The sequence below is a fragment of the Eptesicus fuscus genome, chromosome 7, assembly GCF_027574615.1.
Source record: "Eptesicus fuscus isolate TK198812 chromosome 7, DD_ASM_mEF_20220401, whole genome shotgun sequence".
NCBI classification, from domain to species: domain Eukaryota; kingdom Metazoa; phylum Chordata; class Mammalia; order Chiroptera; family Vespertilionidae; genus Eptesicus; species Eptesicus fuscus.
Window position 1 is genome coordinate 59482930 of NC_072479.1, and position 27548 is coordinate 59510477.

The window sequence follows — 27548 nt, forward strand, 5'->3', positions numbered from 1 at the left end:
TTATAAGAGCCAGCTTAACAGATGTGAAGTGATATTTCATTATGGTCTTTACTTGCATTTCCCTGATAATTAGTGACATGGAGCATTGTTTCATATACCTGTTGTCCATTTGTGTATCTTCATTTGGAGAAATGTGAATTCAAGCTCTTTGACCATTTTAAAATCAGGTTATTGGGTGGGGGGGAGGGGTTGCTATTGCATTATAGGTGTTCTTTATATATTTAGGAAATTAATCCTTTACAGATACATGGTTTGCAAATATGTTCTCCCATTCTGTAGGTTGCCTTTTAACTCTCTCAATGGTTTCCTTTGCTGTGCATAAGCTTTTTTAGCTTGATATAGTCTCACTTGTCTATTTTTGCTTTTGTTTTCATATACATGAAATCATTGTCAAGATCAATGTCATGAAGGCTTTCTCTATTTTCTTTTTTCTAGTTTCAGGTCTCATGATTAAGTCGATAATTCATTTTGAGTTAATTTTTGTGTAAGATAAGGGTCTTTCATTCTTTTGCATATGAATAGCCAGTTTCCCCTGCAGCATTTGTTGATATTGAGTTTTCATTCAAATTTTTATTGAGCATCTTTGGCCCAAGCACTATGATAAGGCATAGAGGATTCAAGGCTGTGAAAAACATAATGGTTGCATACGCACCCTCTGGAGCCAAACCGCCTGGGTTCCAATGCTGATACTACCATTTCTAACTGTGTGACCTTGAGCAAGTTACTTCCTTGTGCCCCAATGTCCTTATCTACATAAAAGGGATAATATTTGTGGTTCTTTCCCCACAGAGTTTGTGTGTTAATACATGTGAAGAGCTTAGAAAAGTGTCTGATACTTGGTAAGCATTCTTAAGTGCTGGCTCTTAAGGCATAGTCCTTGCCTCTCAAGAAGCTCACAGTTAAACTTGCCCCGTCCACCTGTCCCACCTTTGCAGGCTGGGCCACGTGGGTCTTCTGGCACAAGTGACACATGGCTCCTGGCTACCCTTTTCTAGCATCATCGGATAAATGATCCGGGTGCAGATCCCTGTGTCACAGTTTCGCTGCGTGACCGTGGACAAATAATTTCACTCCCTGGGTCTCACTTTATACATTTGTAAAGGAAGGAAGTTGGACCAAAATTGATTTCCAAGATCTCAGCAAACTCCTCGTTTGATAGTCCGAGTTGAAACTGTTCGCTTGGGGAGGTCACAACCTCTCTGCTCGTTTCCTCATCTGTACAATGGGATGCCATTACCAACCATTCCCCAGGTTAGGGGAGGGCTCCCTAAGGCAAGAGGGCTCCTACTCCGGGTGTCATCGCTCGCTCGGCGAGGCCGCCTTCGTACCCGCGCGCCGGGCCATTCAGCGCAGGCGCACTGGCTCCGCGGCCGCAGGTCCCCGGCTTCCGGTTCCGCCGGACCCGGAGGAACAGACTGAGGCTAATGGCGGCGTCCACCGAACAGAACCTAGGAGGCGCAGAGGAGGCCAAGGTGGAAGAGGAACCGCGAGTTCTGGAACCCGGGGCCGCCCCGTTCGGAAATTTCCCTCATTATTCCCGCTTCCACTCCCCAGAGCAGCGGCTCCGCCTCCTGCCTCCGGAGCTGCTCAGCCGGCTCTTCCCTCAGGGTCCCGAGAAGAAGCCGATTCTGGGGCTGGACGTGGGGTGTAACTCCGGGGTGAGTGACAGGGGAGGGGTCGGAGTCGGCAGTCCAGCGGTTGGCTGCCTCCGTGTCCGCTGGGGTTCTGGCCTGGGTGTGGCATCACACTTTCCCCAAAATGCGCTTAAAGGCATAGAAGCTACGTTGATCTACTCCATGCTGCCCTCCAAGGCCCCACCACCATCTGTCTTAGGACTCTCGTGGCGGAATTTTTCTCAACTACGTCCGGAATTCTCGCGTCCCCGCCTCCGCGTTCGCCACCTCTAGGCCAAACTCCGGGTGGGAAGGGCCACCGTGTCTGGGCTTCTGGCGCTTGCCTTCTGTCCAGCGTGGGTGGCGACTTGGCTGGGGAGAGGGGGGACTTCCAGAGACCTCCGTTTGGAAGCTGGGGTTGGGATTTGTTTACTGGAAGAGATAAGCCAGAGGTGACAGAATCGTGCCTGGATTTAAGATTCGTGTGCCTTGCAGTGTGCAGAACGGAACCTGGAGTCAAGTAGATATTTATTTTAAAAGCACTGGGTTTTCAGAGTACAGTGTAGAGGATCGAGGAGCAAAAACACAGCAGCCTCCTGAAGGAAGGCATTGCTACGTTTTCTTACCGAAAAGCATTCTTAGGTGTATAATGGTTATAGTTAAACCACATGCAAAATAGCGAAATGTCTCTCTGACACCAAACGCTTCAAAAGTTAATGCCCTCACTCCACCTCCAGGAGTGGGAGAGGGTGGGGAGAATTTTATTGGGTTGCTGGTCATCGTCAGAAGAGATTTTGGTGGAAGGTTGAAGGCTATAGAGACACAACTGATAAAGGAGAGGGGGACATTTGGATACAGACTCAAAGCTGGAATGAGCAAATGGGTGACTGTGTGTCCCCTGCAAATATTTATCCACTATAATGATATAGGAAGTCACAGGGGGAAAGCAATGGAAAAGAGACTAGGTTTAAGGCTTGGGGTTTCATGAAAGGCATTAGTAAACCACAGGAGATTTTTTAAAGTTGACAGGGGTGTATACACTTGGGGGGACCCAAGCCTGCAGGGGAGGGCAGTTAGGGGTAACCAAGCCTGCAGGGGAGGGCATTTAGGGGCAATCAGGCTGGCAGGGGAGCAGTTAGGCATCAATCAGGCTGGCAGGGGAGTGGTTAGGAGGTGATCAGGCTGGCAGATAGAAGCAGTTAGGGGCAATCAGGAAGGCAGGCAGGCGAGCAATTGGTAGCCAGCAGTCCTGGGTTGTGACCGGGATCCGGCCTAAACAGGCAGTTGGACATCCCTCGAGGGGTCCCAGATTGGAGAGGGTGCAGGCTGGGCTGAGGGACATTCTTCCCCCCTCCCCCCATGCATGAATTTCATGCACTGGGCCTCTAGTCCTTATAATAAAAGGCTAATATGCAAATTGTCCCCTCAACCAGGAGTTCGACCAGCAGGCAGGCCGGCCAACCGCCCATGTCTCCTCCCCCTGCCCAGGCTGGCCGGACCCCACCCATGCACGAATTCATGCACCAGGCCTCATACACGCGCGCGCACACACACACACACACATTCTGAGTGGCCAGATTATTATGCTTTCAGATATCATAATAATCTGGCCACTCAGTGTATATACATATTACAGGCAAGGACATAGTTGCAGTTAAAGAGGGTAGTAGTTCCCAACCCTGGTTGTATGTTTAGGGAGCAAGTCTCTACTGACCTTAAATCCTCCTTTCCCCCTATACAGTGGCAACTGCTATAATTTCTTGGGTATACATCCTATGTGTATACAAGTATAAATATCTCCCCTCTTTTAGAATTACAAATAATAGACACTAATTTGCACCTTGTTTTTTTTTTCTTTTTTATTGAATTTATTGGGGTAACATTGGTTAATAAAATTATATAGGATTCAGGTGTACAATTCTATAATACATCATCTGTATGTTGTATTGCACCTTGCTTTTCATTTAATAATTTGAAGGTCAATCATATGTCACTTCATTCTTTTCAGCAGCTTCATAATATTGTGCAGATGTGCCATAATTTATGGGGTGCTTTGTTTAAATTTTAAAACTCCTAAACTCCACTCTAGATCTACTGAATCTGGATCTCGGGATATTAAGCCCTTGAGTCTGTATTTTATTTTTTAAACTTCCAGGGGGCTCTAGGACTGGGGAATCGAGGATGGAGAGAATGAAGAGATGTGGTGGAGAAGGGACTGATGTGACAAAATGACTGGTCATACATGGGGCACACCCAAGATCAGATAGGAGCAGGGAGACAGGGAAGAAATAAATAGATGGGGAGGAAATTGAGTAGCATAATATAGAACCTTCCTACTCAAAATGTGTTCCCTGAACTACAGCATCAGCATGACTTAGAAGTTAGATTATTAGAAATAATCTCAGCCCCAACCCCAATTTGCTAAACCAGTTTTTATTTTAACAAGATCCCTAAATTATGAGTATGCACATTGAAGAGTGAGAAGCCTGGTGTAGAAGAAAGAATCTAATGTAGCCTAACTCTTGCTGTGTGACATTGGACAAGTAAAGTCACTAGCCTCTGAACCATAATTTTTAAAATACAGGGGTGTGTGTGTTTTTTGGTGAACTATACCACACATAGAGAAAAGTGCACAAAACATAAATCTACACATGAATTATTATAAAGCAAACACCTTTATGACTACTTTCCAGAACAAGAATAAAATATTTTCAGTAGCCCACGAGTCCCCCATATGTCTTTTCCTATTCATAACCCCCTCTCTCTACCCAGAGGTAAGAACTAGTCTGACTTTTTATTGTTTCTTTATAGCTTACTATTTTTGTGTCCCTAAACAATGAAGTTTAATTTTATCCATTTTTAAACTTCAAATAAATGGGAGCTTATCATGTATTTTCTTTTATGCCTTTTTCTTTTACTCAGTATTATATATTTGTGAGAGTCATTCATATTACTGCACTTAGCTAAATTCCTTCATTTTCAACTGCTACTTAGTATTCCATCTTAATGACTACATCACATTTATTTATCCATGTACTATTATAAGACATCCGGTTTGTTTCCAGCCATGCTTTCTTCACCTGCACAAAAGGCATAAATATTTCCTCACAGGATTATTGCATAGAGCAAATGAGGTCATGAATAGGAAAAAGCCTTGGGAAAAAAAATGTATAAAAGAGCACATTTATTAGTAGTAATGGTTATAGAAGTCAAAGTTAGAGAAAGCGATAGTGACTTGGTTAAGAGTAAAATAAAAAAGTGCTAAGATGGTGAAAATCAACAATCACTGAAGAAGGAGGTCAGCAGTGACTTTGGGAGTGTTGGAGGCAGAAGCAGAATAAGTCTCAGAAGGGGTGGTGAAGCATAGGACCGGCAGTGAAATTGAAACTGTAGAGTGAAGGCTGGATGAGGACTTTTTGGGATCCACTTTCCTAATAACAGGTTTGAGAAGCAGGTTTTTATAAGATGGTGTTTGCTCTATTCCTCATCTTCCTGGTAAGAACACCAGTAATGCCCCTGGAACCCTTTCCTCCTCCCTGAAGTCTGAGATACCCAAAAGAAAAAAACAAAAAGATCAGGAATTTACCAGCATATTAAGCTGAAAAATACTGCTCTTTTTCTGCATCTATTATGCTGTAACTTTCAATCATACTATCCAATCTGCCACCAGTCAGGAAAGCATACAGATGATTCATTACAGCCTCTCACCCCTGGAGGGTGCTCAGAGCATGCTTTGTGGAAAACTACAGACAACCTCCTTAGGCTATAGTTTAGGAGTCTCACACCCTCTAAAGCCTGGAGTAGGTGGCAGTCTCAAGAGATAAGAGGATAAAATTTTAAAAAGAAAGAACTCATGGACAAGTGTGGCAATTGTGGGAGGAGGAGGGGATAGAAGAGGGTATGGAGGGATAAATAGTGATGGGGGAAAATATTAAAAAGAGTTTAGACATCTGTAATACTGTCAACAATAAAAGAGATAAGTTTATCTTCTATTCACTGGTTGAAAGCTGCAATGACAAAGCTCTTTTGGATTCCTCTAGGATCTAAGTGTGGCTCTGTACAAACACTTCCTTTTCCTACGTGATGGGGAGACCCACTCAGATGCCTCAAGAGAACTCCGTCTCCTCTGCTGCGACATAGATCCAGTCCTGGTGGAGCGAGCTAAAAAAGAATGCCCTTTTCCTGATGCCTTGACTTTTATTACCCTGGACTTCATGAATCAAAGGAGCCGGAAAGTTCTCTTGAGCTCTTTCTTAAGCCAGTTTGGGCGCTCAGTTTTTGACATTGGCTTCTGCATGTCCATAACCATGTGGATTCATCTGAACCATGGGGACCACGGCCTGTGGGAGTTTCTGGCTCACCTCTCCTCCCTCTGCCACTACCTCCTTGTGGAGCCACAGCCCTGGAAATGCTATCGGGCAGCTGCAAGGCGTCTTCGAAAGTTGGGCCTCCATGATTTTGACCACTTCCATTCCCTTGCCATCCGAGGTGATATGGCCAGTCAGATTGTGCAGATCTTGACCCAGGACCATGGCATGGAATTAGTATGCTGCTTTGGCAACACCAGCTGGGACCGAAGCCTTCTGCTCTTCAGGGGAAAACAAACCACAGAGACTCATCCAATCCTGAATTACTGATAGAAGGAAAAGAAGGGAACAGGTTAAGATCCTTGAGATAGTAAGATGAGAAGGGGAGAAGTCCAGGAAAGAGATATTGAAAGGCTTTTATTCTGAGAATTAAGTCCACTCTCCTTAACAGGCCGCTTCAAAACCTGGCAGAAGCTTTTGGCAAAATGTCCAAGATGCCATTGAAAAAATCAGTATCTGTACCCCATTGTCCAGGATGATTCTGAAGGAGAATGCATCTGTGGAGCAGTGAGCTGGGCTGACTGGCCTAGAGAAAATGATCCTGTTTCTGGGATATGGAAGAAGCTGCTTTTGGTGGTTATTTATAAAAACCAGGCTAGCCTTAGAATGTATCAGTTCCCTGGGCCCCTTGATTCAAATCTGGCTTCTTAATGACTTAACTCATCCTTCAGGCAAAATCTCACTATACAATTTGAAAAAAGAGTCACTGGCTTGGCTAAAAGTGAGCATAAGTAGGAAAAACATCTTATCTTCCAGAGCAGGTCTTAATCTCCAACATGTCCAGGCTACAGACACTACGCAAGATGGATTGGCTGACATTTAAAAGATATTTAAAAGATCTAAATTATGGAGGGTGGGTAGAAGTGAATAAACGGAAGGAAACTTGACTTCGGGTGGTGAACATACAATCATATATAATAAAAGGCTAATATGCAAATTGTCCCCACGGGCGGGAGTTCGACCGGGAGTTAGTTGTGCACTAACCACCAGGGGGCGCTGGCAGCAGGTGGCAGTGGAGTCACTGCCGGCCCCGATGGGCCCCAATGAGAGCAGGATTGCAGTGGGATGGTGGAGCAGGTAAGCTGGTGGTGCCAGGTCAAGGCAGGTGCAAAGGGAAGCCCCAGCCGACGGCAATGGCAGGCAGCTGGGGGAAGGGAGGCCCCGACCAGCATCTGGCAGCTGCTAGGGACCCTACCTGTGCACAAATTTCTATATATATATATAGACTAGAGGCCCGATGCATGAAGATTCGTGCAAGAATGGGCCTTCCTTCCCCTGGCTGCCGGTGCCGCCTTCACTCCGGCCGGAGCTGCCTTTTCGCTCCAGCCCAGAGGTGCATTTCTGCCTTCCCATGCTGCCCAGAGGCCCAGAGCAGCTGGGGTGGTCAGTGCCTGAATATGCAAATTAGCCCACCATCTTTGTTGGGTTAATTTGCATACTCATTGGCTGGTGGGTGTCGCGAAGGTACGGTCAATTTGCATCTTACTCTTTTATTAGCGTAGATATATAAAAGAGCCTAAGCAACCAGCCAACTGGCCGGTAGCTATGATGTGCACTAACCACCAGGGGCAGACGCTCAAAGCAGGAGCAGAAACCACAGGCATGGAAACATGAAACAGACTTATAAATCTCAAGGGGGAGGGAAGAGGGTAGGAGGAGATTAACCAAGGATCTTGTATGCATACTAGAGGCCCAGTGCACGAAGGTCCCTCAGCCTGGCCTGCGGGGATCGGGCCAAAACCAGCTCTCCGACATCCCCCAAGGGGTCCCAGATTGTGAGAGGGTGCAGGCCAGGCTGAGGGACCCCAACCCGTGCATGGCACCAGGCCTCTAGTACAATATATAGATGATGTATTATAGAATTGTACACCTGAAACCTATATAATTTTTATTAATGTTATCCAATAAATTAATAATAAATAAAGATATAAATAAAAGATTTAAATTATGAACCCAAAATCCAACTGGTATAAATGAAATGAGGTTGTAGCCCTAACTGGTTTGGCTCAGTGGATAGTGTCAGCCTGCAGACTGAAAGGTCCCAGGTTCGATTCCAGTCATGGACATGTACCTTGGTTGCAGGCACATCCCCAGTAGGAGGTGTGCAAGAGGCAGCTGATGGATGTTTCTAACTCTCTATCCCTCTCCCTTCCTCTCTGTAAAAAAATCAATAAAATATATATTTTTTTAAAAATGAAATGAGGTTGTATATAATATAAAAAATAAAGATGACAAGTACAGTTGGGAATACCCTGTGAATCTGTGGTAGATAAGAAACTTCTGCTTTTACCCACTCTATCCAGGAAGATTTCAGCTCAAGAAGAAACCTCATCTAAGCTCAAAACAGAAAAAAAGCCAGTGAATAAGTTAATTCAGGACTTTCTTGTCAGCATCCACTGCCAAAGCACACCAATATGGAGGTGGGTATATATGCAGAGAAGCATGTGTAAAATGCAGTCTACAATTGGATGACTACACTGTAAGTGCTGTGGGATAGTGTTGCTGATGTTTTTTACATTTTGATTTTTAAAACACCCATCAGTTGAATCCAAGGGAAAGTGGAAGACGTAAAAAGATTGTTTGGTGAAGAGAAAATAGAAAAACAAAACATACCTAGCTAAGAAGGGAGATTGCGTTGATGAGCTTCAAAATTTCTAAGATATTGTTATTTTCTGAATTTAAGTTCAAGAAGAGCAGGGAACGAGAGAGTCTGAACCATCAGTTTGACATTGGACCTATTGACTGAGAAGTTAGGTAAAAGCTCCTGCTAAGGAAGCAGAGGCCACTGCTGTCCCTACACAACAAGAGGGTGGAACTAAAACCATTTAGAAAAAACAATTTTCTATTTTCAGCTAATTGTGTTGGTTTGTGCCATTTCCAATCTCAGATTCCAGTACTATTTTTCAATCTTTTTATATTGCTGCTCCTAGTCACTTTTATCCTAGTGACGTCAGACTTTTACCCTTCAGACTTTTACAGGCTTCTGACTCTATCCCTGCTCCATTAATCTAAGCAAATAGCTTAACCACCAACTAATGTCATTCTTGTTTGTTGTATCAGGAAGTCTTTTCTTAACCTTAGTCTTGAACTTCTTCATCTTGCCTCCTTTCCACTTCTAAACTTACCCAGTAATTACCAAATAATCTCTGCCTAAATTCTTGATCCCAACCTGTACTACTTCTCCCAAATTATGCTTTGTAGAGGATCCCTTTGGTGTTTCCTTGGCCGTATTGACTCCTTCCTGTCCACCTACCAACATGTTCAATTCTCTCTCATCTTCAAAACCACCAATTTTTCCTGTGTCTTATATCCTCCCCAAACTTATGCAAGCTTTCCTTCAATATCATCACCACCCAAATGTGAGCAAGTTCTTTGAAACAACAGACCCTACAGCCTCTGCTCCCTCACTTCCCATCTATATCTATACATATAAAGAGGTAATATGCAAATTAGCTGGGACCCCGTAACATCATGACCACTCGGGAGGAGACTGCGTGTGCAGGTAGGCAGGGGGAGGGGACTGCGTGCACAGTGAGGCAAACCATGGATGGTGCAGGCCTGCAGAGAACAGGGCCTGCCAGCCGCACGCGCTGGTAGTCCCGCCTCTGCGCATGAGCTGCAGAGGAAACACCTTTTCTGACTGCTCATTGGCCAAGCTCCCCGTACGCCACTCTCAGTGTTCTTGGTAACTTGGGTAATAAGAATCCAAGAAGGTGATCTAGGGTTTGTCCACCTCACTCCTGGAGGAAAAAAACGAAGGTCCGCTGCTGGAGGAGCTAAGTAATGTCATATCCTGCCCTAGCCGGTTTGGCTCAGTGGATAGAGCATCGGCCTGCAGACTGAAGGGTCCGGGTTCGATTCCGGTCAAGGGCATGTACCTTGGTTGCAGGGTCCTTCCTGACCGAGGCCCAGGTCAGGGCTCATGCAGGAGGCAACCAATCGAAGTGTCCCTCTCGCATTGATGTTTCTCTGGCTTTCCCTCTCTCTTCCACGCTCTCTAAAAATCAATGGAAAAATATCCTCAGGGGAGGATAAAAAAAAGAAATGTCATATCCAATGAAAGAGACATCTTGAAAAATGCCTAAAGAAAGTTGTCATTTTTTTTGTGGTGAAGGGACTGGAGTCCGTGTTGATGAAAACACCTTGGCAGCTGCGGCGGCGGACAGTGGCAGCAGCAGCAGGGTGATGGGGTGGCGCCTTCCCCTGATCAGCCTTGTCACCTCCTGCAGAGGGAGGCCAGACTGCGGCTTAGGACATCCGCTGAGGGCTCCCGGAATGGAGAGGGTGCAGGTCGGGCTGAGGGACCCCAGTTCATCAATAACCACCTGAATACCAAATCTGTAGCCTCTTTTCAGTCTTCCTCCTGGTCAGTGACACCAGTGACACCAATATTGAGCCCTTCTTCTTGAACTTCTTGCTCTCCCTTGGTTTCTCCACCATACTTTCCTTCCTTTATTCTCTTCTCTCAGTTTTTCACTACCCCTTAGGCATTTGGTTCAACTTTTAATTTTGCACTTTGGTGATTCCAGGATTCATCTTCAAAAACAGTGATTCAGGTCTGGAATGCTTTGTTTTGCTTTTTGCATTTTTTAAGTTGTGGTACAATATACATATTTACCATTTTAACCATTTTTAAGTGCACAATTCCATGGCATTAAATACATTCACAATGAGGAATCTCTTAACAAACATCCCAGATGATTCTGATGTAAGCAGAGACCAACTGAGGGTTCTATCCTGTCGTCATCTACGTATTTTTCCTGCGTGAGTTCCTCCACTCCCATTCCTTTAACAACTACCTATCCTATCTAATAAAGAGAGAATATGCAAATTGACTGTCATGCCATAACAAGATGGCTGCACCCACAGCTGAGGCAGGGATCCTGTAACACAAGATGGCTGCACCCACAGCGGAGGCTGAGTTCCTGCAACAAGCCTTAATGAGCAATCAGCAGGGACCTGAGGCTGCGTGGCGCTGGGCCAGGGCAGGGGACCTGAGACTGTGCCCCCCGCCTGGTGGGGCTTGACAGGGGACCTCAGGCCCCGCCCCCCGACCAGTGGAGCTTGACAGGGGACCTCAGGCTGCGCCCCCTGCCCTGGCGCCAGGCTAGGGGACCTCAGGTCACGCCCCCCACCACACAGGGCTTGATGGGGAACCTCAGGCTGCGTCCCCTGCCCAGTGGAGCTTGACAGGGGACCTCAGGCCACGCCCATGCCCCGGTGCTGGGCCATGGGACCTGAGACCGCGCCCCTCGCCCAGCAGGGCTTCACAGGGGACCTCAGGCTGTGCCTCCTGCCCAGCGGGGCTTGACAGGGGACCTCAGGCTGCAGCCCCCGCCCCAGCACCAGGCTGGGGAACCTGAGGCCACGTCCCCTGCCATGCGCGGCTTGACGGGGACCTTACAGAGTGCCCCCTGCCCAGGCCAGGGGACCTCAGGCCGCACCCCCCACCCTGGCACCAGGCCAGATGACCTGAGGCGGCTCCCCCTACCCCGCGGGGCTTGACATGGGTGGGGCCGGCCTGGTCTGGGTCTCACATGATTTCGAGGTGCACGTGGGTGAGCAGGGACTTGACTCTGGTTCCCATGGTGCGCCCCAGACTCTGACAGGAGGAAAATTTTCATATATATTTTACTAATTTTCTTTCATCTCTGATACTTCTATTATAGAGAAAGGGCAAATAGCAATATTAAAATATTTCCTCTAATTAATTCCCTTTTAATGTGCACGAATTTCGTGCACCAGGTCACTATTATAGTAATAACCTCCAAATATATTGGTAGCCCCACCTCCACAGTTCCAGATGAAGGTTTTTCCTGTTATATAGTCATATCCCCCAGATATTTCTTAGACATCGCAAATTCAACATATGCCAAATACAAACTCATTACCCTCATTCTAAACCTAATCCTATCTCAATGGTGACATCCTCCATTGCTCAAGCTACAAACTTCAGTTGACTCTTCTCACTTAATATTCCCTACATTGAAATAGTCACAAAGTGCAACAAATTCTACCAATAACATGTAAGTCCCATTTATTCCATCCATGTGGTTGGCACCAACCTGGGTTTCTGTCATGTACCCTCCAATCCAGCCCCTGTTCTGCTGCCAGTGTTCTTTCTCTTAAAAACCTTCAGTGACCTACTCTTGTCCTTTATCCAGTGCCTAAACTTACACTGTTTAATACAGTAAGTGCTTGTTATTTAAGTTAATTAAAATGAAATAAAATTTAAAATTCAGCTCCTCAACCATACGAGCCACATTTCAAGTGTTCAATAGCCATATGTGACTAGTGATTACCATATTAGACAGCACAAATTTCCATTGTTGCAGAAAGTTGTGGGGGTTTTTAATATGTTTTTTTTGATTAATTTTTTTTTTTTTTTTTTTAGAGAGAGAAAGAGAAGAAGGGAGAGGGATGGAGAGAAGCATCAGTGAGAGAGAAACATTGATTAGCTGCCTCCTGCATGCTCCCTACTTGGGATTGAACCCACAACCTGGATATGTGCCTTGACTGGGAATTGAACCCGTAACCTCTTGGTTAAGGGGTCGACACTCAACCACTGAGTCACACCGGCTGGGCTATTGCAGAAAGTTTTGTTGGACAGTGCTAGTATTCAAGGCCTTAATTATTGATGTTTTGGGAGATCAAGACTAAATATAAAAATCTGGAAGTCATGCATATAGAGTGATTAAGATTTGATGAGTAGTAAATTACTAAAATAAGTGGATATGATAGGAAGGGACTATGTCCTAGGGCTGTGGGCTGAAATAGGAAGAACTAAAAGAGGTCTCGTTAGAAATAAGAAAAATGCTAATAATAGAATACCATATGCTAGACAACTTGTAATCCTTGAAATAACCCTATGAGGTAGGTAATATTATCCTCATTTTATAGCGAGGGAACCTGAAAACAAAGGGTAAGTGACTTTCCTAAGGTCACACTAGGTGTGTAGAAGAGTTGGGCTTTGGACATTGGTTATATTGTTGCAGAATCTGGGCCTTGGCTGCTAGGCCTTGAGATGTCACAGAACTCAAGTAACTCCAAAGCCCATGCTCTTTTACACTGGCTCCTCAAATTTACTCTGCGGAGCCAGTGTAAAAGAGCACGGGCTTCGGAGTTACTCTGCTTCTTCAAGTTATGTGTTCAGACCTGGGAATGAGGCCCAGCCAGGCCTAGCCAGTGTGGTTCAGAGGTTGAGCATTGACCTATGAACCAGGAGGTCACGGTTCCATTCCCAATCAGGGCACATACCCAGCTTGCAGACTCCATCCCTACTAGGGGGTGGGCAGGAGGCAGCTGATCAATGTTTCTGTCTCCCTCTCCCTTCTCTCTCAAATCAACAAAAACATATTTTTTTAAAAAAGAGAATATACACCTAGATAATAAAGTAAATCCGAAAGTGAAAAATCAAAGAATAACAGAAAAGCATATTTAGTCCTATCAAAACATCAGCCAAAAGGTTAAAACAATGCATCACTGGGAGTGGGAAATGAAGCAAATAATTGCTTCTATATTATTTGATTTTATTTTTTAAAATGTATTTTTATTGATTTTATTTTTAAAAAATGTTTAATATATTTTTATTGATTTCAGAGAGGAAGGGAGAGGGAGAGAGAGATAGAAACATCAGTGATGAGAGAGAATCATTGATTGGCTGCCTCCTGCACACCCCACACTGGGGATCGAGCCTGCAACCCGAGCATGTGCCCTGACCAGGAATCGAACTATGACTTCTTGCTTCATAGGTCAACACTCAACCACTGAGCCACACTGGCCTGGCATTATTTGATTTTTTTAACCATATGCACACAATGCTTTTTAAAAATAACATTTAAAATAATTTTTAAAAATAAAATTAAGCAGTGTCTTTCTAAAATAACTCATCCCCCATTACCCCACCTACCTATCTGTCTAACTTTTACTTCACAGCATATCCAAAATTATTGAAAGTTTTAAATAATTGTGTTTATTCCTTATATTACATATCTCTTTCACCCCTTCAAAATCTGGTTTTGCTAGTAACTAGTGATATGTGGCTAAAGTCAGTGTAATGTCGCAGTCCTGATCCAGCTTGACACCAGCAATATCAGGGAACCATTTGGTCTTTTTCTGGAAACCTCTTGGGCTCTAGTGACAGCACTGAGCCAATTTTCTTCCTCCTCCTTTGGAGACCCCTCTCCAATATTACTGGTCCTTGGGGTTCTGTTCCAGTCCCTCTTCTCTCCTTGCATAATTTCCTCCATCCCATGATTTCAGTTACCACCTATGTTTTGATGACTCAGAAACTCTTATCTGTCTGTAGTCCAGATCTCTCTCCTGAGCTTCAGAATTATTTATCCAACAGCATTATACATCAGTGCTTCCCAGCCCTTTCCACATCATAGCAACCCAGCATCACTGAGACCGCTCTCTGTCAGGAAGCTCATGCTGCCTTCAGAGTTGAGAAGATCAATATGCAACACATCTGTAACCTCTTCTTGAGGCATTACAGTTGGGAAGCTCTGACCTGTTGGATAGACATTTCCACTTGCATGTCCCCCAGGTGTTTCAATATCAGCATGTTTGAAAGTGAGCATATCATCTCCCAAACCTGCTCTTCCTCTGGTGGTGGGTTGTTTTTTTTAAGAGTTTAGATTTACAATCAGTGAACACACAAATAAGTGGAACAGCAGATTGATGTTTCTCTCTCCCCCACCTCCCTGCCTCTCCCCCTTCCTCTCTCTCTCTCAAATCAATAAAAAAAGAGTTTATCATTTATTATAATCTTATTTCTTGATGAAACTTCCTGTGTCTTTTATTTCAGTGAGTGGCCTACCATCTGCAAGTTACCCAGTGTCGGCTTAGTTCTCTGTTTTCCTCCACTTCCCATCCCAAGACTTGGTGACTCTACGTTTATTATGTATTTTTAGCAATTTCTATTTATTATGCTTTGAAAGAGGAACGGGTGTCAATTCAATGATAAAAACTGAGCAATATTCTGGAGGAGTCAGAAAGTCATAGAAAAGTCAAAACGATGAGTTGTAAACGGCACCACAAACTTAAAGAGTAAGCCTATTTAAGTAGGGATAGAATGAAAATATGTTTTAGCCAATTTTAATTTATGAAATAAAGTCCCTTTAACATTAGAAGGTGGTTCAAATAATCTAAAAATCAATGAAGGAATCGTGTGAACTATGAGAATAATAAATGTCAAGTTTTTGAGAGAAAGATACCTTTAGGAATTTTTTACATTGTTTTATTCCAGCAGGAATTAGCTTTTTTCCATCTTGATGAAGTGCCTCCAACCTCTCTCTGGGTTTCTCCTGTAACAGGAACTCTGGGTCTTTTTTCCAGTTTCCAGTTATGTTCCTCATTTCCACCTGAGGCCTCATCATAATTGGCCTTTATGTTCAAATATTTCTATCAACATCCTGTTCAGAATGACTTGTGTATTCTTAAAGATTAAGGCTTTCTCTACAGCTCTCCTATTTTCTTTCTGAGCTCTCACCAGAACCACCCTTAATGGTATATTCATGGCAATGTAGATTTTTTTCTAGCATGAAGTTCAAAAATTTTCCAGCTTCTAACCATTACCCAGTTGCAAAGTCACTCCCACATTTTTAGACATTTGTCTACTTCTTGATACCAATTTCTGTTTTAGTCCTTTCAGCCTGCTATGACAGTACCTGTACTAGGTGGCTTATAAATATTTCTCACAGTTCTGAAGGCTGAGAAGGCCAAGAGCAAGGCACCAGCATGGCTGCATTCTAGTGCGAGCCCTCTTCCTGGTTCGCAGCCAGCATGTCCTTGCCGTGTCCTCACATGGGAAAGAGCTGCTTATTTCTTGAAGTCATCTTTTGTTGATCACCGCCATCACTTTCCTAGTCCAGAGCATATTTCTCATTTTCCCCCTCAATTACCATGAAAACATTCTGTCTGATCTCCCTGACTTCAATCTTACTCTCTCTGTTCTCTGTACTGCAACCACGGTGATTTTTCTAAAATGGTATTCTGGTTATCCCACCCTCCTGCTTAAAACAATTCAAAGGCTCTCCCTTCACGCTTAGGATGAAGTATGATCTTCCACTGCTTACCTTGTCAATTTCTTAATTTACCATACCTCACATGTTATCTAGTGCATAGTACCTAGCATATAGTAAGTACTCAATAAGGATTTTTGATTGATTAAAATGAGGGAAAAGGCGTTTAAGTACCTAAGCAGATCCATCATATCTGTACCAAGTAAGTTTCAAAGCACATACTGGCAATGCTGTCAGAACCCAAGGAACTTAATTGTCCCATGTAGAATTAAATAGCAATAGCAAAGATCTATTTCTATTCAGTAAATGACCAAACATTAACCAATACCAGCTCCTTCCTTCCTCTTATTGAGCAGGAAAGACATCAAGAACACACTTAGAGCCCTAGCCAGTTTGGCTCAGTGGATAGAGCATCAGCCTGTGGACTGAAGGGTCCTGGGTTCAATTCCTGTCAAGGGCATATGCTCGGGTTATGGGTTTGATCCCCAGTAGAGGGTGGGCAGGAGGTAGCCGAACAATGATTCTCTCTTATCATTGATGTTTCTATCTCTCTCTCCCTCTCCCTTCCTCTCTTAAATCAATAAAAAAAATTTTTTTCTTAAAAGAACACACTTAGAGTCAATCCAGCCTGGAGAATAACGTAGTTTTTATTTTGTTTTGTTTTATTTTATTTTATTTATATCCTCACCCAAGGATATTTTTCCATTGATTTTTTTAGAGAGTGGAAGAGAGAGGGAAAGACAGAGAGAAACATGGGTGTGAAAGAAACACATCATTGATTGCCTCCTGCACGAGCCTTAGATCAGGGCTCAGGTCGGGAAGGAGCCTGCAAGCAAGGTATGTGCCCTTGACCAGAATCGAACCCGGGACCCTTTGGTCTGCAGGCTGATGTTCTATCCATTGAGCCAAACCGGCTAGAGCTAACAGATTATTTAAATGTTTTGAGAGGCCAGTTACCACCTGACCATCTCAAGAATTCTAAGGGGAGGTGAGTTACAACCAATGTGACACAGTGGCCAAATAGTTCCAGTGCCAAACTGAGGAAAGGAGATGCTCCAACACTGAGTGAATGACCACCTAGTATTGAAGCAAAAGACCCCAAAGTACTGAGGTGAGCAGTGAAGGGGGTGGGTTTCTGAGATGCCATCTACCAGTCAGTCATCAGCACTGTATGCACAGACCACACCACCAAACTGATGTGCTTCCAACAGCTTGCAGCCTATGAAGCCTAGCTTGTTTTGTAACAGACAACTCAAAGAACAATATCCTATATAATAAAAGGCTAATATGCAAATCATCCAAACGACAGAACAACTGGTTGCTATGATGCGCACTGACCACCAGGGGGCAGACGCTCAACGCAGGAGCTGACCCCTGGTGGTCAGTGCACTCCCACGGGAAGCGCCGCTCAGTCAGAAGCTGGGCACATGGCTGGTGAGCGCAGCAGTGGTGGTGGGAGCCTCTCCCACCTCCATGGCAGCACTAAGGATGTCCAACTGTCAGACATCCCCCGAGGGCTCCCAGACTGCAAGAGGGTGCAGGCTAGGCTGAGGGACACGCCCCCCCCCAAGTGCACGAATTTCGTGCACCGGGCCTCTAGTCTATATAATAAAGAGGTAATATGCTAATTGATCCTATCGGTGTCATAGTCACAACCAGGCTGCGCTTGCACAGGAACTGGTGGGTGGGGACTTGTGCCACCGGGACATGAGGCTGCCACAGGGGGCGGCCCCCCTGGTGGAGGGGGGCAACAGGACAGGGGCAGGGCCTCGGCAGAGAGCTCTCAGCACTCCTGCACCGGGGTCTGAAGGCACAGAGAGGAAGGGAGAGCACATAGGCAGTTAGGGGGTTTAGGCCAAGAGGGGAGAGCAGATAGGCAGTTAAGGGGATCAGGCCAGGAGGGGAGAGCAGATAGGCAGTTAGGGGGATCAGGCCAGGAGGGGAGAGCAGATAGGCAGTTAGGGGGATCAGGCCAGGAGGGGAGAGCAGATAGGCAGTTAGGGGGATCAGGCCAGGAGGGGAGAGCAGTTAGGGGGATCAGGCCGGCAGGGGAGAGCAGTTAGGGCCAGCAGGCCAGCAGGGGAGCAGTTAGGGACATCGGGCAGGCAGGTGAGCGCTTAGGAGCCAGTGGTTCTGGATTGTGAGAGGGATCCCAGATTGGAGAAGGTGCAGGCCAGGCTGAGGGGTTCTCTCCCCCCCCCCCCCCCATGCATGAATTTTGTGCACCGGGCCACTAGTATGGTATATAATAGTTCAAAACTAACTTTGGAACTTATGTATATTTTTAAATAATTTAAGTGAATAATACCATTGAGAATGAAAGTGTTTTAAGCCTCATCAAATACAGAAAACTATGGAGTAATGTTAGATATCATACTTTCACCTCCTGTCAATGAGGATGAAGGTTTCTGAAGCATAGAGAATCCGCCAAAATCTGAATGCTTAAACTTCCAAGTGTGCAAGAGCCTTTCAAGTAAGGCAGGTACTTACTTGCTCTGACAAGTGTAGATGTTCTGGCTGTGTTTATTAAACAATGGTAAACATCTGAATGAAAAGTAAAACATCATTTAGTTGGTCTGTTTGCTTTCCAAAATTTAGTTATTTGGAAACATCCAAAAATATTTAGAAATACCTGACAGACAAGGTTTATCTACCTCCTAACTTTGGAATGCAAAAGATAAATGGAGTTTTATGGGATATTTAAGCCTTTTGAGGAAAGAATCATGTCTAATTTTTGTTGTAAACCAAGGACTCTCCCACAGATCCCTATTCAATAAATGCTGGATGATTGAATAAATAAGAATTAATTAATACTTCTGAATTCCAAGGTGCTGCTATCTATCATCAAGAAATAAGGTGAGCCCAGGTTGCTGGCTCTATCCCTGGTGAGGGGCATGCAAGAGGCAACCAATCGATGTTTCTCTTTCACATTGATTTTCTCTCTTCTCTCTTCCTCACTCTCTAAAAAAAAAAAAATCAATAAAAACATACTTTAAAAAAATTTTAAAGAGGTGAGAGAAATGAAAACATGCTCATAAAAATATTTGGAAAAGAATGTTTTAGCAGCCTTATTCATAATAGGCCCAAACTGGAAATACCCAAATATCCATCAGCTAAAGAATGAATAAAGAAATTGTGTTGTAATTCATACAGTAGACTATTACTCAGCAATAAAAAGGAATACACTACACAGAGATGGATCAAGAAAACATTACTATCCTATCTAATAAAAGAGTAATATGCAAATTAACCATCATTCCACTACACCCATAAGCCATGCCCACCAGGCAATCAGGAGCGAGTATGCAAATTAACCCAACCAAGATGGCTGCGGCCACAGAGCAAGCAGGAGGCTTGGGTTTCCCCGGCAATGGAGGAAGCCAAGCTTTCTGCCTGCCCTGGCCGGCCCAGGCCTCCACTCAAGGTTACAAAGTTTTAATTATAGAAGATAAATAAATCCCAACAAAAATGGCAGCAGCCACAGAGCTGGAGAGAGCAGGAGGCTTGAGTTGCCCCCGGCGATGGAGGAAGCCAAGCTTTCTGCACACCCTGGCCTGCCTTGGCCTCCGCTTAAGGCTACAAACTTTCAATTATAGAAGATAAATAAATCCCAGATCCCAGGGCCTCCGCTTGGGTCGCCGAGGGGTGTGGCCGGCCTGCAAACCACCACAGGCCCCTCGCCCAGGCCTCCCCAAGGGAACCCCCACCCTGATCCAGGACACCCTTCAGGGCAAACCAGTTGGCCCCCACCCATGCACCAGGCCTCTATCCTATCTAATAAAAGAGTAATATGCAAATTGACCATTGCTCCAACACAGAAGATGGCTGCCCCCATGTGGACACAAGATGGCCAGCAGGGGAGGGACCAGGCCTGCAAGGAAGGGCAGTTGTGGGTGATCAGGCCAGCAGGCGAGGGCAGTTGGGAGGGACCAGGCCTGTAGAGGAGGGAAGTTGGGGGTGACTGGGCCTGCAGGGAAGAGCAGTTGTGGGGGACACAGGCCTAGAGGGGAGACCTGTTGGGAGGGACCAGGCCTGCAGGGGAGGGCAGTTGGGGGGGACCAGGCCTGCAGGGGAGGGCAGTTAGGGATGACCAGGCCTGCAGGGTAGGGCAGTTAGGGGTGACCAGACCTGCAGAGGAGGGCAGTTAGGGGCAATCAGGCTGGCAGGGGAGCAGTTAGGCATCAATCAGGCTGGCAGGGGGTGGTTAGGGGGTGATCAGGCTGGCAGGCAGAAGCGGTTAGGGGCAATCAGGAAGGCAGGCAGGCGAGCAGTTGGGAGCCAGCAGTCCTGGATTGTGAGAGGGATCCTACCAGTAGGATCGGGCCTAAACAGGCAGTCAGACATCCCTCGAGGGGTCCCAGACTGGAGACGGTGCAGGCTGGACTGAGGGACACCTTCCCCCCCCCCCCCACGCCCGTGCACGAATTTCGTGCACCAGGCCTCTAGTGCTAAATAATATAGTTGCAGTTCTGGCTGGTGTGATTCAGTTGGTTGAGCATCATACCATGCACCAAAAGGTCACCAGTTTGATTCCCAGTCAGGGCACATACCCAGGTTGCAGGTTAGCACATACAGGAGACAACTGATCGATGTTTCTCTATCACATCAATGTTTCTCTCTCCCGCTCTCTTTTTCTCTCTCCCCTTTTCCCTTCCTCTCTCTCTGAAATCAATAAAAACATATTTTAAAAAGTACATAATACCCTGCTCCGCCACCACTCCTGCCGGACCCGAGTGGTTCGCCAAGCAGTGCCAACAGATTCCAGAAGCCAGGAATCCACACCATCATCCAGACGATGTCCGACAAAGGCTCCGTGGTTCTGGCCTACAGTGGTGGCGTGGACACTTCCTGCATTCTCATGTGGCTGAAGGAACAAGGCTATGATGTTATTGCCTACCTGGCCAACATCGGCCAGAAGGAAGACTTTGAGGAAGCCAGGAAGAAGGCTTCAGCATGGAGTTTGTGGAGGAGTTCATCCTGTCCGCCGTCCAGTTTAGTGCGCTGTACGAGGACCGCTACCTCCTGGGCACCTCTCTGGCCAGACCCTCCATCTCCCGCAAACAAGTGGAGATAGCTCAGCGAGAGGGAGCCAAGTATGTGTCCCACGGTGCTACGGGAAAGGGCAACGACCAGGTCCGGTTTGAGCTCATCTGCTACTCACTGGCCCCCCAGATTAAGGTCATCGCCCCGTGGAGGATGCCGGAGTTCTACAACCGCTTCCAGGGCCGCAGCGACCTGATGGAGTACGCGAAGCAACATGGGATCCCCATCCTGGTCACCCCCGAAGAGCCCGTGGAGCATGGACGAGAACCTCATGCACATCAGCTACGAGGCCGGAATCCTGGAGAACCCCAAGAATCAAGCCCCTCCAGGCCTCTACACAAAGACCCAGGACCCAGCCAAAAGGCCCAACACCCCTGATGTCCTTGAGATTGAGTTCAAGAAAGGGGTCCCCGTGAAGGTGACCAACGTCAAGGACGGCACCACCCATCGCACGTCCTTGGAGCTCTTCGTGTACCTGAATGAAATCGCAGGCAAGCATGGCGTGGGCCGCATCGACATCGTGGAGAACCGCTTCATCAGGATGAAGTCCCGAGGTATCTACGAGACCCCAGCGGGGACAGTCCTTTACCACGCTCATTTAGACATCGAGGGCTTCACCATGGATCGGAAAGTGCAAGGCCTGGGCTTGAAATTCAAGCAAGGCCTGGGCTTGAAATTCCCGGAGCTGGTGTACACCAGCTTCTGGCACAGCCCTGAGTGTGAATTCATCCGTCATTGCATCACCAAGTCCCAGGAGCGCGTGGAAGGGCAAGTCCTGGTGTCTGTCTTCAAGGGCCAGGTGTACATCCTGGGCCAGGAGTCCCCACTGTCCCTCTACAATGAGGAGCTGGTGAGCATGAACTTGCAGGGCAATTACGAGCGCACTGATGCCACCGGTTTTATCAACATCAACTCCCTGAGGCTGAAGGAATATCATCGCCTCCAGAGCAAGGTCACCGGCAAATAGACCAGCTGACAATGAGGGCTGGGCCTCCTCACTTTGCCCATCTCCCAAGTACAGGCGCTAATTGTCGTGATAATTTGTATTTGTGACTTGTTCTCCGGGGCAGGGCTGGCAGCTTAGAGGGGGTGCCAGGCCCCAGCTTTGTTCCCTGATCCCCTGTAGCCTACAAAAGTGGTCAGTGCAGGGAAGGGTAGGGGGTGGCTATGATGGGGAGCTATAAGATGACAAATAAAAAACAAGATACCGCCCTGGCCGGTTTGGCTCAGTGGATAGAGTGTTGGCCTGCGGATGCAAGAGTCCCGGGTTCGATTCTGGTCAAGGGCACGTACCTTGGTTGTGGGCATATTCCCAGTGGGGAGTGTGCAGGAGGCAGCTGATGGATGTTTCTCTCTCATTGATGTTTCTAACTCTCTGTCCCTCTTCCTTCCTCTCTGTAAAAAGTCAATAAAATACATATTAAAAAAAAAAAAAAAGATACCTTAAAAAAAAAAAAAGTACATACTATATGATTCCACTTATAAAAAATCCAAGAACAGATAAAACTAAAGTGATAGAATTCAGGGGTTGCAGGGATGGGTGTTGTTAGGTGCAGAGTAATCCTATATAATAAAAGGCTAATATGCAAATTGTCCCCTCCACCTACCAGGAGTTCAACTGGGAGTTTGACCAGGGGGCGGGGCTGGCCAACCACCTGCAGCCCCTCCCCCCAGCCAGCTCCACCCCCGATCTCCCCCCATCCCTATCGGGGTTGGGGTTGGCCAGCCAACCGCCAGTATCCCCTCCCCAGGGTCAGCCCAGCCCAATCGGCCTTGATCAGGGAGGGCTGGCGGGACCCTAATCGTGCAGGAATTCATGCACCGGGCCTCTAGTAAACTATAAAGGGACATGAGGGAACTTTCTGGAGTAATGGTTCAGTATCTTATTTGGGGAGTTACATAGGTATACGTTACTGTTGAAATTCACAAAATGGAGCACCTAAGATCTGTATATTTAACTGTATGTTAAGGATAAATCAATGAAATACTTTTAAAGCAAAGGTGAAAGACCTGGTATAGGTAACCATCATGGCATCTTTTAGGCTCCAATAATAACTGTCCTCAGGCATTTGAAAAAGTCAAGCTACCTCTAATGCTCAAGAACCCACCATGACTTACCACCTGTGCTGTCAAATCTATATCCTGGTTCTGATCTCCATACAAGACCTCCTCCATGAACTTCTCCCACTTCCCACCCTACCAAGGTGATTGCTCACTATCCCACATAGATAATTTGCTCTTTCCTATCTGAGTCTCCTTTATATCCTTACCCTAACTGGATCTTACACAAAATTTTTCTCTACCCTTCAAGTCCCATTTTATTTTATTTTATTTTATTTTATTTTATTTTGTTTTATTGTGTGTGTGTGTGTGCGTGTGTGTGTGTGTGTGTGCGTGCGTGTGTGTGTGTGTGTGTGTGTGTGTGTGTGTGTTAATCCTCACCCAAAGATATTTTTCCCATTGATTTTTAGAGAAAGAGGAAGGGAGAGGAAGAGACAGAAATGTGAGATTGGTTGCCTCCTGAACACACCCGGACCTCTGCCAGTGATTGAGCCTGCAACCAATGTACGTGCCCTTGACCAGAATTGAACCGGGATCCCTTCAGTCCGCAGGCTGACACTCTATACACTGAGCCAAACTGGCTAGGGCCAAATCCCATTTTAAATTACGGAGCCTCCTTCACAGAGGAACTCTAGATTAATCCTAGTCAGTCTGAGCACCATATGTTCCCTCGGCTTTTATGTTCCTTTGACTACTAACATGATGCTTGAATGCATCCACAACCAAAGCAATTTAAATAAAATGGACAGAGACTGTGGCTAGGGATCCCTTTTTATTTCCTTGCAGGATTCAGTTCAGAACCTGCATTTCCGGGCCAGTCAGTACAATGCAGATTATGAAGATTATATGGGATCCAGATGAGGGCAAATAGTTTATCTAAGGACCAATGAGAATGGGATCAAAGGGAGCTCTGAGATCCTCAAGAGCCTAAGTGGGCTGTTTGCTTTTCCTCTTTTAAACTCGAGGTTAGTGAGTTCAGTAGGAAAGGGACTCATCCCCAGTGAGACAGCAAGTGGCTGAGAACAAGGTTTTATGCTTTTTCTGCTCAGCCTTCCCTCCTAAACCAGTGAGGAAACGGGCCAGCAAAGCTCTGAAAGGAGTGGAATCTGGTCCCGGCGCCCAATTTTCCTTATTACTGGGTGGACCCCATCCTGAAGGAAGAAAAGAGAGGCGGGAGTATTTAAGGCCAAGGAGGCATTCAAGCCTCTTCCCTTAGATTTACTCCTAACACGTATGCAGGAAGGCAAATTACAAACCCCAACGCTCACAACCACATATACACGTGCACGCCCAGCCCCACAGAAGCGGACGCGCATGTCTGTGGGTCCGTGCGCACCCACCTAGTTTTCTGTGCTATAGATGCTCCCCTATTTCACCCCAGTTCGACCCAGCCTGGCGTCCCGTACCCCGGCACTGAGGAGGTTTCACCAGGCCCACCCGGCCCAGCCCGGGGAAAGTGTTTCTGTCTAGGGGGGGAGGGGCAGTCCTTCCCTCCCGGGCGGAAGCGGCGCGCGCCGGCGGGCAGACTTAGCTCTTGTCCTGGGAACATCTGGAGGAGCTGGGCGGGGCGTACACCCAGGGTGAGCTCGGATTGGCTGAACGGGAGGCGGGAGGCGGGATCTGGGAGAGGGGCGGAGTTCCCTGGCCCCTTTAAAGCCTTGACATCAAGAGGCGGACCCAGCAACCCCCCTTCTCAGCCCCTCGCCCCCGAGCCTTGGCCATGGACCCGGCCTATCCGGCCTGCCCTGGTCCAGCACCACACCTGATTTCGGTGAGTTTTGGCCTACTTGGGACTTAAAGGGCGGCGAGTGGTGGGGTCCGTGAGGCACGGGCTGGGGGTGAGAGGTATGAAGGGTAAGGCTCTCGTGGCGCCTTGGTTCAGAGCGGGCAGCGCGGCTTCCAGCCCGGACCTCGCCGTCTGCCTCTCCCTCCCGCCGCACTCTCCCCAGGGGTCGGGTTGGGACTCTGTCCACCCCCACCCCACCCCCTTCAGCCCCCCGCGCCATCCTCGCGCACACTCCGTGGCCCCGGAAGGGAAACTTTCGGAAGAGGGGGATGTTCCGGGGGCGGTCTCCCTCCCTCTTTGAAAGCACTGACCTTGCCCCAGCTGCGCACCCCACCCCACCCGCATCCCACCGTCCGGGTGCCGCTTAGCGGTGCCCGGTGGTTGCGGTGGGGGAGGCTCTTCCCAAAGCGCAGGCGCGGAGACGAGCCGCGGGCTCCTCTTTACACTTAGCAGTTCCTGTGGCCTGGGGCGGCAGGGCTTGGAGGAGTGGGGAGAGGCGGAGAGATCAGGGCCTCGGGCAACGACCCTTCTTGGCTTTGAGGGGATGCAGATCGGAGGAGGGCAGCCCGATGGGCTGAACACTAAGGAGAGGCCGAGGGAGGGAGAAGGGCTGGGCAGGGAATGGGGCCAGGGCAGCGCCTGCAGAAAAGACTCTGGGTCCTTGCTGCGGTGTCAGAAGAATGCCGAGAATGCCCGACACTCCCCTGGCCTAGCCCGACCAGGAGAGCGATTGTCCGAACCTCAGCCCCCCTTAAGGAATCTCCTTATCCTTATCCCAGGTGGGCCCAGGATAAGGATACAGCCCAGGCACGGTCCGAAGGGCACAGAGGGCCCGCACCTCCCACAGGCCTAGTTTCCCAGGTGTGTCAGCGCTATCCACCCAGCCTGTCCAGCAGCTACTTTGTGATGCTCGCCTTTCTAAGGAACCAGGGGTCTTGGGCTGATGAATTCCCTCCCTGGCTGTAAAGGCAATTCCTCTTATTCCTGTTCTGTCTCCCAGAGGTCTTCCTGCCTAAGCACAATTGTCTGCCAGAGGTCATGGTTGGAAACATATGCCTGGGACAGAGATAGTACTGAGGGACACTAAAGAGGGGGTCAATGTCTAGCCATTCTGTGGTTAGTACTTTTGGGGTTAATGGATCCCAGTTGCCTGTTGTAGACCCTCTTGCAAGACATGTCAGCTGGCTCTGAGACCCCTTGTCTCTCTAAGAACAGCCTGGGTTATTGTGCTTCCTACCTCAGAGGGACACAAGTATTCCTCTCTGGGGAGATGCCCACAAAGTTCAACTTTGTTTTCAAAGTCTACGGTCTGTGTCTTAGGTGGCATCTGCCCCCATGCATGAGGTGGCGTGGGCCCTCCATCCTGTTTGGTGGCCTGAGCTTCAGGGAACAAGGCTCTTCCACAATAGGCGGGTGGAAACCAATGTACATGAGGACCAAGCTGTGGTCACTGTGGGCTGGGTCAGAAGTTTTGGTCCCTGCACCTCTTAGCGTGCTGTATGACCTTGGCCAAGACAGTTTATATAATTCAGCAGTTGGACTAGAACGCTCTAACATTCCCTTCCACTTTGGGTCCTGTGTGGTTCCACTGATGAGTGATTCCGGAGGGGAGAAAGGTCCTCTGGTAGGGTGGCTCAGTTTGGAGAAGTAGGTGTTAGGTGATGTGGTTCTAAATCTCATGATTACTTGGGATTAGAACCTTGGGAGGAGAGGAGTAGACCGCCTTATCCTGCCTAAGAGTAGTCCTTGTCCTTCTCACCCCCGGTGCCTTGGGCTATGAACTCCTGCTGCTGGGGTTTGGCCCACCCATCGAGGCCTCTGGTGAGACATCCTGGCGGGCCAGTCTTTGAGTTGGGCCTTTGGGGAGGGGTTGAGAAAGGAGGAGGCAGCCAAAGGCCAGCAAAGTAAGCAGATTCCCAGGAGAGAGTTTGCATCTCAGTTGTTGGGACTTGTTTTAGGATCTGGGCCAGAGAGCACAGCACACTCATCTGCCCTCTTATGGGAAGAAGACAAGGAGGGCCCACTGTTGTTGCCCATTCCACTCCCTGCCCTACTCACCTCACCTCTGCACTCACACCCCCACTCCCAGGCAGGGGGCTATAAGGACTCTCGCCTGCTGCCCGCACCCAGCCCAGCCAGCCTCCCAGGCCCTGCCGTGTCAGCCCACCTTTCCCAGCCTCCTTCCCGCTGGGGCGAGAGCTTTCTCAGGAGTCAGGCTCCCCAGGTTGGGACTTGCTCTGTAGCCCAAGAGCCAAAGGCCTTCGCTTTCTCCTTGTTTGTTTTCATCCTTGCTCTCCCAGGTGCTGAGTGGGATGTCGGAGAGTTAGAGAGGCCATGGGATTAGTTGGATGCTGGGCACATTCTCCTGCCAATATTGTTCTTCCCTCGGCTAGCCCCCTCGGGCCCTGCTTCCCATGGGAGTGAAACTGCAGCAGGAGGTATTTAGTTAGACCCCCAAGGAAACCTTTCTCACTGCTAAGAGCCCCTGAAAGGGAGAACTGAAGCTCCCAGGGAGGTCAATTTCCCAGAAAGTGGGTGATGGTGGAGTCCCTGTCAGAGTGAAGGATGCAGCTGTTGCTAGGCAGAGGCTGCTGTTCCCTTTTGGGGTGTGGCTGACGCCGGCAAGCCAAGAGACCTCTTTAGAAGCAGGAAG

General features: G+C 47.5%; 3 protein-coding genes across 4 annotated transcripts in view; all 3 read left to right on the forward strand.

Moving 5' to 3' along the window:
- The first annotated feature begins 1424 nt into the window (after nt 1–1424).
- BCDIN3D (BCDIN3 domain containing RNA methyltransferase) lies at nt 1425–6257 on the forward strand. Its single transcript, XM_008140655.3, has 2 exons — nt 1425–1658; nt 5654–6257. The coding sequence occupies exons 1-2, from the start codon at nt 1425–1427 to the stop codon at nt 6248–6250; spliced, it is 831 nt and encodes a 276-aa protein (XP_008138877.3). The 3' UTR covers nt 6251–6257.
- Nucleotides 6258–20800: 14543 nt separating this feature from the next.
- Nucleotides 20801–22168, forward strand: LOC103285523 (argininosuccinate synthase-like). Its single transcript, XM_054718461.1, is given in 3 exon segments — nt 20801–20951; nt 20954–21285; nt 21287–22168. Coding segments are annotated over 3 exon segments (1212 nt in total). The 3' UTR covers nt 22016–22168.
- A 2639-nt stretch (nt 22169–24807) lies between these two features.
- Nucleotides 24808–27548, forward strand: part of NCKAP5L (NCK associated protein 5 like) — a 34599-nt gene continuing 31858 nt past the window's right edge. For both annotated transcript variants that reach the window (XM_028144336.2, XM_054719099.1), the window contains exon 1: nt 24808–24880. The gene's annotated coding sequence lies outside the window, so the exon portion shown is untranslated. The remainder of the gene's footprint in view (nt 24881–27548) is intronic.

Excerpts from the sequence above, each read along its gene's own strand:
- BCDIN3D (XM_008140655.3), top strand. The coding sequence starts at position 1,425 with ATGGCGGCGTCCACCGAACAGAACCTAGGAGGCGCAGAGGAGGCCAAG. Across the intron at positions 1,659-5,653 it reads ACGTGGGGTGTAACTCCGGG|GATCTAAGTGTGGCTCTGTA; the intron begins GTGAGTGACAGG and ends GGATTCCTCTAG.